Here is a 9,955-nt window from a genome sequence, read left to right on the forward strand (position 1 = left end):
CCCAGCATTTTCTCCATATGAAAATGCAATTTTTGTAAACAAGCCCTTATTTTTTTAATTCTCTAGCGTTTTTGACAGACAAATTCTGGCAAAACTTGCTAGGCTTATTTAAGGCATCACCACTTGCCTCTCTGCTGCCTCCCTAGAAAACTTTCAAGAGAAGGTGCCCACACCAAGCTGCCCCCAACTATAACCCATCTTGTTAGTTTAAGCTGCAAATGATGACCAGTCTGAAGGAAAATAAACGATTTTGTGCTGGAAGGCACTTGCTCCCCTTCCGTCAACTCATCCTGATGGATGACGTCCATCACCCCCTTCCAACACACACTCCCCCACAGCCCCCCCACCTCCCACTCTCTGAGCGTGTTCTGCAGTCTCCCTTGGGCTGCCCCTCCAGTTCGTTCACATTCTTTTAAACATAACAGTACTGGGTCTGCACCTACTGCCTAACACCCATTTCCCCAGTGCCACATACCAAGATAAAGCATGCCTGGTTCTTACAAATAACTTGATCCTCATTTGGATATGCAAGGGCATTAACCTAATTTGCCTAACAGCACCATGATATGAGCTCTTTAATGAGCTGCAAGTCTTCATTAATCCCTAAATAAACCCTTAAATTATATTAAATTCTTTCCAGCATACGGTTTCCTTTTCCTAGTGTGCAACCTGTGTTCCTCATTACTACAAGCTGAACACTGTATTTGGCTGTTTTAAAAAAAATATTTTTGTTGAATGGTCCAACTGTGTCAAGCAATACATATGACTGTCCTACTTTCTCCATTGTTCCCCATTCCGTTAAGGTTTGTGCCACCACAAGATGTAGTGATATTGTTTTAAAATTTTCTTTCAAAAATGCTTGAAGTACCTAGCAACAGGTCTAGCACAGACTCCTGTGTAATCCCACCAGAAACACACCTATTCAATAGATACTTCACTAACCAGTACTGAGATCTGCCAGCCAGCTGATTTTTAAGGAGCGCATTACTGACACTGCAGAGCACCAGTTTTACTTGTCTTTGTGTATCTTTTGACATTAACAAATAGTAGAAATAAAGAGAACAGTACAAACTGACACTGAACAGAAGGTGTACATCTCCCACCATCCTGGAAAAATCATGAGATCCTTCCACATTATTTTAGACAGCAACTTGCTTAATCATGATCAAACATGCTTATCACATCACTAAGCATGATGTAACCACCTAACTCGGTTGCTGCAGCAGTGGGTGAACTTTGGTGTCTCATTATTTACTAAACATATTATCCCTAGCGCTGCTCTGCTGTCCTCCAGCTTGTAACTGTCTTCCTAAAATACTTCGAGGATATTGTATACAAGTTAGATATCGTCATGCTGGAACAGCGGTCCAGTCATTGTGCTGTCCATCACTACGCTGGTGTGTCCTCACTGCTGCATCAGCGGTGCTGACCAGCAGGCAAACTGGAGTGCTGTGACGACCACATGCACTGTGTCTCTGCTGGGACTGTACAAAGCTGAGGGTCAAGAGGATTTTCAGGCAAATCTAAAAATCTTTTAAAAAAAAAAAAAAAAAAAAAACAAAAACAAAAAAACACCAAAACTCAGACCAACCTTAGTTGGTAAAGGTGCAGTAAGTTAATTCTGCCTTTTCCTACAGGATTGCCAAGGACCTGTCTGCCTTTCCAGTGCACAAGACGCTGTGAGGGAAGGTAACCGGTAGAATGGTTAGGCTTAAACCTTGCTGCAAGATGAGACCAAGCCAAAGTGCGGCCATGACTAACTCAGAGCTACTGGAGCCCCAGATCAAAACCTGCAGCACGCAGGGAAGAGACAACACCGAGCAACACACGCTAAGCCTACAGCGAACCACAGCGCTTAAGAGACCAGATGTAAAGAGGAGAAAACAGAAGCAGGCAAAGACAGTGACCACTACCTCTTCCTATCTAGCAACATGCCCAGCGGTATCAAAGGGAAATGACTACCTCCACAGGTGCAGCTAGCTCTCCTCCTCCTCAGGGCCAAGGCAGAGAGAGGCTGCTTATCAAGAAAAGTCAGGGAGGACAGTAAACAGTAAAACAATAATGCTTTAAGTCAGAGACATCCTTGGCTGGGGTCCCCTCGGTATGTCTTTATTGTAACATCCAGTTAGGTCGTTTTGTAATTAAACAAACAAAAAGCCGAAGGTAGCTTGCCTCAATTAGCTAGAGGATGGAAGACACTAGAAAAGAATTTCTGTCCTTGTTTCCACAGCAGATGAAGTGAATGAAAAGTAAACTCTTACCTCTTTTTCTATTTTGAGCAGCTTCTTTACAGCCACCTCCTTGTCCTGAGAAATCCATCGGGCTCGGTAGACACTCCCGAAACTCCCTCCACCGCAGTTCTCAAAAAACTGCAAGTCATCAAATCTAATTTGCACAAATGAAGCACTGGTAGACGACATCTCATAATGACAAAATATACCACAGCAAAACCTGTGAAGAGAAAAGCTTTCATTAACACATATGCTCTGTGGATTTATGGACTTTCTTACCCATGCTCAGACACCCCAAAACCAGAACCAGTCGTCATAAACATGCTACAGTAAAATCCGTGGGGCACAGGAGGAAAAGAGCCTGGGAACTTGCGCTCCAACAGGCTGTGCAAACGTTTGCATAATTTGCACAAGCTATTAGGAGCAGCTGGGAGACAGAAATGACTAAAAATATTCCTCAGAGCAATACTGACGTTTCCCGAACACCTTGGAAGTGGCTCTGCGAAAGGCAGGCGTGTCACCGCTTTCCCCGACGCGAGCGACGGACGGGAAGCGTGCTCTCCGCTCCGAGCTTGCCTAGGAGCTCAGGCATGCCAGGCACGCTGGCTCTCCCGCTGCCCCAGCCGGGCAGGCAGCCTCCCAGCAGGCGGGCAGCAGCGCCTCGGCACGCACCACGCGTGCTGCCGGCACTCGGGGCGAGGTAGGAGTGCTTCACGCAAGGATGTGGAAAAACCTGGCCACGGTAAACATCTCTTCCCAAGTGACTCAGTTCTGTTCACATGTTATAACAAAGCGCAAGTACATGGTAATTCATCTGGGTTACAGTATGCGTATTCTGCAGCCTGTGCCAAGGTTGGTGTCGGCAGTTTCAAGAGATGATCCCATGTCTGCTGCCAGAGGAACAGAACGTCCTTCTCGGAGATTTCACAGAGATAAAGCTTATGTCCGTAGCAAATTTCAAGAAACTTTATCACCTAAATGCATGAACAATGACTAATTTTAGGTTTCTTCTTTTAATGGTTTAAGATCAGGAAGCCTCAGGTCCTTCGTGGGACTGCAAGACACTGCATCCTCCAGAACCATCGGCAAGCCTGCTGCGGGCTCATTTCAGATGCACCAGTTTAGACAAAGTAGTTTTCATTACCAGCAAAAGTTACTGTACTTGCAGTTAATGAAAGTAAACTTATCAGCATAAAATGAAAGAGACAAGTTGGATTACAACAAGCCAAAAAAAGACACAGAGATTTTGGGTTAATGGTGACAATTAGACCTCCAATTACACTGGTCTAACTGTAGTACCAAAACGTACCATGTCTGCTGGGAGCCTCCAATCCATAGGGCTTTTTGAGATCGAATCCACACATTATGTCTTGTTCGTGGCTGGGAAATGCACCTGTAATACACCTAGCACTGCCTGCTGCCAAAACCCCTTCATCCCAGTCCCTTCTGTAACAAACACAAAGACATAATTTCTCCCCCCGGCTCTCCCGATTGTGCAGCTACTACGATTAAAATTTTGAGCTATCATTTGACCAGAAATTTCTGGCGCTATTTAGTTGCAGCTATTCTCCAAATGAGAGATGAAGATACCAACATTTTTTCTACATATTGCATAAGATAGCATACAGCCTTTTCTGAAACTGCCTGCTTCGTTTTACATCTCTTCACCACCTGTAAGGGTAAAGGCAAGCACTGACCAGACCGTGACAACTTTACTATGTTTACAGAAGGCATCCCGTTTAGGAGGGAGCAGGCTTCAAACACGCCTTTTGCTGACAGCCAGCCTGCAAAGCTCTCGGTGAGGGAACACGAACGCCCTTTCCCCAGCTCTGCAAGTGGGAGCAGGGGTTACCCGTGCGACGTGGAAAAAAGTCCATTCATCCAGTACCCTGCCGGCTCCTTCCCCGATACAAGTGCCTGACCTCTTCTGCTGACCTTTTGTTCTTGTTTTAACCTTGTCGCTGTTGTCGTTAGATTTCCTGCCATCTCAGAGTCATCGTTTGCACCGCCCTGCACACGTTTTCTTTAGAGAAAGCTCAAGGGAAAGGAAATCGGTCACTCCTGCAAATCAGGAGGGTAGCGAAGCCAGTTTTTAACTTTTTGCTTCTTTGCCAGTGCTGCTTATTTAGCAGGTCTTCAGAAACAAACACTCATTTGCCTCATTTACTCCAGCAGTTACTCCAAGTTAACGCTGTGTACACAGTGTCTCAAGCATATGTGCAACTTTATAGACAAATAAAACAGGTCAGCTTCCCAACCCAGAGACCTCACAATTTAAGGCCACAGCCCTGCACATGTTCATGCACGTGGATAATTATGCTCTAGTGAATAATCTCCTTACTGACAACAGAATTATTCAGAAGAGTAATGTTACTCATAGGCAAAAGCATATGCACCGACTGGACCATAAATTTAACAGGAAAGTGTGAACAGCTGATAACAGATGGTTGCATTTGGGATGGCAGAGGGAACAGAAAACCAAGCGAGAAGAAAAATACATCACAGGAAACAAATATTTCTGGCCTTCACTATCGGAGTTCAGTAGCTCTGAAGAGCTGTCAAATTATTTTAAATTATTGTTCACCCAGAAGAACCAAATCATCTGTATAAACAAGTAAATGATTTGACTTCTGAAAGTTACACTAACATAGAACGAGATGTTATTCCAAGATTTCACAGAAAACAGACCTCAAGATGGTACAACATACACACCAGACACTTGATAAATACGAGTACTTTTGATGTGTCCTCCTTGCTGCTTAAAACTTTACCCAAACATTTATGCAATCACAATGCAATGCCCAGCACACAAGCATTTGCAGAAGCTACTGTTCTTCTAACACTTTCCCAATCTCAAATTTACCTACAGCAGTCAATCAGCTGCAGATGGTATAGGCACCACCGTACATATAAGGTCATATAATTTAAGGAATGATTCATTGGTTTGTATCACATTCTTCCAGATGCTTTTTTCCAGAGAAAGTAGAGGAGATTTACATGGGACATTATTTAGAGATCTGTAATTAATGACAGCCCAAGTTAGGTATATAGTTTTCTCCTTCTAGATGAAAGAACAGACCTGTTTAAATATTACTCCATGTTTTTGGATGCAAGGTAGTTAATCCTCAATTAGACAGATCAATCCCTTTGTTATGTTTGAGAAAACAACTGTTTAGAGTAACAATTGCATGTGACAAATCCACACACAGTTATTAACTTGTCATCCTATTTTAAAAGATACTTAACAATCTGAGTTTACACCATTGGTTAAGCCAAAAAAAAAAAAAAAAAAAATCAGATATTTCATTAAATTCCATAGTCTTACACATGCATCCAAAACAAGTGCATCATTCCAACAACGTGTGGCACTTCTCCGCATCTTGCACTCTCGCAGGCAGGAGAGCAGTCCTCTGCAACAGGGTCTGCAGGCTTGGGGCCGGGGGCATTACAGCAATTCCCCTGCACGCAGGCAGGCAGCATAACGAAGGTTTGGCGTCAGCACCATCCTTCCCCACTGCCACAGTTCTGAGTGTTTAACCACTGTCATCGTGTAGGAGTAGGGAACACCACACCGACTGACTTTGTTGCTTGTTGTCAATGAAATGAAAATGTGACGGTTCAGAAACGGTGAATGACAGGTATGTGAAGAAATAATTCAATTGCTGGTTATTTTAATTATTCCTGTGGGATCTTGGCGGGGGCGGGGGGGAATTTTCTCCTTCTTCTGTTTTATTTCTAATGGTTAACATGAGCTTGTAATCATGCAAGAACATCTCCATCTTCTCCTGTGTGTTTTTTTTCCTCATAATAACTTATTTGAGCATGCTGTTAGAAGCTGTTCATTTCATACAATAAAACAGATCTGAGACACATTTGGCAGTATTTAACATGTTGGGTTATTATTTAACATTATTTAACATTAGTATTTAACCTGTCAGGACTCTATTATGCAGAGTACCTTTGCAGCAAGCTATTAAGCCACAACAAGCTCAGTTCAGTACAGTAATAAGTGCTCGGTGTAGGAAATGATCCGCCATCATTGGCTTGTTGCGATTACAGCATTTTGGGGGAGTAACCAGCGGGGGGTCCCTCCCCAGGACGCTGCTGGGGTCCCACGCCTGCTGCTCCCCCCAGAACCCCACCAAGGTGAGGGAACCCCCAAGCACCCAGGCAGACAGGCTGCAAACCGACAGCACTGCAGGCTGCCCTGCCCTGCATCCTAGCACAGCAACACCGGATGAACCCGACATGTTCACTTGTACCTCCCAGCTCCCCAAAACCAGCCTGTGCAGCAAGGGAAGTGCCGCCAAGCCCAGCTCTCCGCTTTATTCCATGTACAAGCCAGAAGACCCTACCATTTGTCATTCAGCTACTGCTCCCAGAGTATAGAGAGCTTCCACTGAGGGACTTGCAAGTTAGAGACAGGAGGCAGGAAAGAATTTAGCACAAATCACACAGTAACTGCAACTGATATTTTGCTTAGCGCGTGGCTGCAGAACTGAAAATTGCATCCCTCATCTTGCACGTGCACCTGACGCTGCTTAAATATTCGATTACTTCAGGAAAACCCTTTGTAATTTATTGAAGGGAACAGCCACGCAACTCGCTGCCCTCGCTTCACTGCGTGGTTCCACAAAGCAGGATTCAGTGCTTCTTTCAGGAAGGCACGCTGCCAACATATTGCCAATAAAGTAGTAGCACACTACACTTGTGCTATCTTAAAATACACAGCAGAATGTGCCAAGTTTCCTTATTTGGCAAAACAGCCCATTTGCTTTCAGGATCTTTGACCATCCATTTTTAGACCCAAATCATCCTTTGTATCCAACATGGCCTACAGTCCTTGAACATACCAACCTGGATTTTTGCAGCAGCATACTTATTTAGCCTTTAAAAATAAAAACGCCACCAAAAAAGCACAATAAAAAAAAAAAAAACTCAAACATCAAAACATGGTTAACCATTGTCTTGTCTAAACAGAAAACAGCAAAGGAGTTACAGTGATATTGAGCTACGAGAGATACTGCAGAAAGAAGTTTTTATGAATAAAATATCCTTTAATCATACCATGAACTGCTGATAGATAAGATGCAAACAAACGCCAAGCACAACTCCAAATTAAACATATTATAATCTTCTAATCTCCCAGTAAGTTAAAATAAAGTCAACAACCCCTACAATTCTTGAACTTTCTTAATCAGACTGAGCAGCAGTCCTGCAGACGGTGAGACTGGAGGCATGGCTCTGCCTACCTTAGTTACAGAAGCAACAACATTCGAGCCTGTCCTTTGTCAGAACCTCAGAATTCTGCATAACTTCCATTAATAACATTTCTAATTTTATTTGGATTTATATAACCATCGGTGCTACGGAAAAAGAGCTCAACTCAGCCTGAACAGTTTGAGTACTTCAGGAAAAGAACTATTTTCGACTCGAGCTGTGTCAATGGCAGAGACTGAAGGGTTTAAAGGCTTCACTTTAAATAGAAAACATTTTATCTCGGAGAAACCCTAAACTGCTCACTTTGCTTACATTATACCTCGTCAGTGATGTCTGCCAGGAGTACGCACGCAACAACACGCAAGAAAGGCAGCTAAACCTGCACCCTGGCCCCTAGAGCCGCTCGGTCCTTGCACGGGCACGACGGCAGGATCCAGGCCTCGGTTTTGTCAGCGTTTCTGCCTCCTCCTCCGCCAGCGAGCCGGGCTCCCCGGGGTTACCATTATTCACACAATGCCACCGGTAGGCAAAGCACATTACTGATAGATAAAACAAGCAGGCTTCTGAGGACTTACAATTTCAGGGCAAAGTCCTGAAAACATCTAACCGCATGCCTCCAGCGGAAAGCTATGATGTTTTCAGGCAGTGACCCAGTTAATCCAGTGCTTTCAAATTATTTCTGCTTCTGGAATTTAGAAAAAGTAACCATCCATGGCTTTCCCGATGGCTCTGTCGCTAAAACTCACAGCAAAGCACGCTGAATAGAGGGGTACCGGGTGGCTCGCTCACACACACACACGTGCTAAAAAAACCGGCATACTGGTGGGAACGAACTAACTTCAGTGAACATAGCAAAAAAAAAAAGAATGCCAGTTTACTTAAAAAATGAGGGGGGGAAGGAGAAAACGGAGGGGAAGGGAAGTCACAGCCCAAAGCCCAGCCCGAGGGATTTTATGCCCAAAGCAACAGGGAAATGCGGCAGGTGCACGGGAGGCGAAGGCGCTCCCCGCGCCGGCCGCGCAGCCGAGGGGCGGCGAGGGCCGCGGCCCGGGCCAGCCCCCGCGGACGGCGACCCCGCCAGCGCCGGGCCGCCCCGCACAGCCGCCGCCCCCCGCCCTCCCCTCGGCGGACGCCACCCAGCCCCGCGCGGCGCCCGCCGGACCCCCGCCCCACCGCCCGGCCACGCGTGGGCGCCGCCGCCTCCCGGGGGGGTGGGCCGGCGCCGCGGGACCCGCCGGCGGCTGCTCCCCGGGGCGGCGCAAGGTCAGGCCGTGCGCCGGGGCGGCCGAGCGCCTGCCCTCCACGGACTTTCGAAGTTGCTTCAGCGGGTGGGAAGCGTCAAGCCCGGCGGGGACGCCCGCGGCCCGGCCCCGCTCTCCGGCCGCGCTGCGCCCCGCCGGCTGCCCGCCGCCTCCCTCCGCCCAGCCAAACACCCACCGACCGCCCCGCCGCCCCCCAGCGCTGCCCCCCGCCCGGGCCTGGCGGGGGAGCGCCTCGCCCTCCTCACCTTCCCCGAGGGACTCCGGGCTGGCGGGACCCGAGCGGCGCCGATCCCGGAGCCGCGGAGGGAGGCTGGAACCGGCGCGACCGCGTCTCCCGCTCCGTCCCCCGCGCTTCCGGTTGGTGCCGGGGAGCCGGAGCCGCCGCCGCCCCCGCGCCGCCTCGCAGCGGCGCCACCCCGCGCCCTGCGCCGAGCCCCGCGGGGGAGGCGAGGCCGCCGCCGCCGCCGCCGCCTCAGGGGTGCGGGCAGCGCGGCCGCCCCGCCTGTAGGGGGCGAGGTGCCGGGGCGGGGCGGCGGGGCGTCAGGCCGGTACCGGCGGGGCCGCGGCCCCGGCCCCGCACCAGCGCCTCCGCCCCGGCCGAGGGTGCGTGAGGCGGCGGGCGAGGAGGGCCGAGCGCCCTCCGCCCTCCTCCCCGAGGCGCTGATGAGGAACGCGGCGGCCCCTCACGGCCTGCGCGCCCCTCGCCCGCGGCGTGAGGCGAGCTGGACGGAGCGTTGGCTCCCTGGACGGCCGGGGCTGGCCGGAGAGGGTGGCCGTCGACTGAGGCAGGGCGTCCGCTTGTCAGCTGGCCGCGCCAGGTTTCGGAAGGGCCTGCTGGACCGAGCAGGGCCGCGCAGCGCCGGCGGTGTCGGTTCGCAAGCGTGGCCCTGCCGCTGCGGGTGGGGGCAGTCCTGGCACGGCGCTGCGCTGCCATGGCCGCAGCTTTGGGAGCACAACTGGCTTCCCTCCACGGTTGCTGCTTCAGTGACAGGCAATATAGCTAAGTTTATCTAAAAGTATTACCAAAATGATTAGGCAATGGTAATTTTTTAAAGATCTACTTCATGGTTCTTGCACAACCGGAGCTGGGATGGCGTTACCGCAAGCAGCAGCGGTGCTGGGTGTCGCTGGGATTGCAGGGCTGCTGTGAGGGGGTTTGGAGGTTCCCGGGAGGAGGAAGGGAGAAGGTTGTGCTGCTGTAGCCAGTCCTCCTTTGAGGAACGTGGGAAAAGAGGAGGACTT

At 49.1% G+C, this 9,955-nt stretch overlaps 1 protein-coding gene across 4 annotated transcripts in view; it reads right to left on the bottom strand.

The window, feature by feature from the left end:
- The window catches only part of MAP3K20 (mitogen-activated protein kinase kinase kinase 20), a 73,704-nt gene extending 64,586 nt beyond the window's left edge, over positions 1-9,118 (bottom strand). For 3 of the 4 annotated variants that reach the window (XM_082313418.1, XM_082313417.1, XM_082313419.1), the window contains exons 1-2: positions 8,959-9,061; positions 2,262-2,451 (exon numbers count right to left, since the gene is read on the bottom strand). In XM_082313418.1, coding sequence (XP_082169544.1) covers positions 2,262-2,420 — 159 coding nt within the window. In that variant the 5' untranslated portion in view covers positions 2,421-2,451; positions 8,959-9,061. Of the gene's footprint in view, positions 1-2,261; positions 2,452-8,958 lie in introns of all 4 variants that reach the window. The other variant, XM_082313420.1, reaches the window with a different exon arrangement.
- Positions 9,119-9,955: the final 837 nt, after the last annotated feature.

The sequence above is a fragment of the Platalea leucorodia genome (genome assembly GCF_965183815.1).
Source record: "Platalea leucorodia genome assembly, chromosome: 5".
Taxonomy (NCBI): Eukaryota; Metazoa; Chordata; class Aves; order Pelecaniformes; family Threskiornithidae; genus Platalea; species Platalea leucorodia.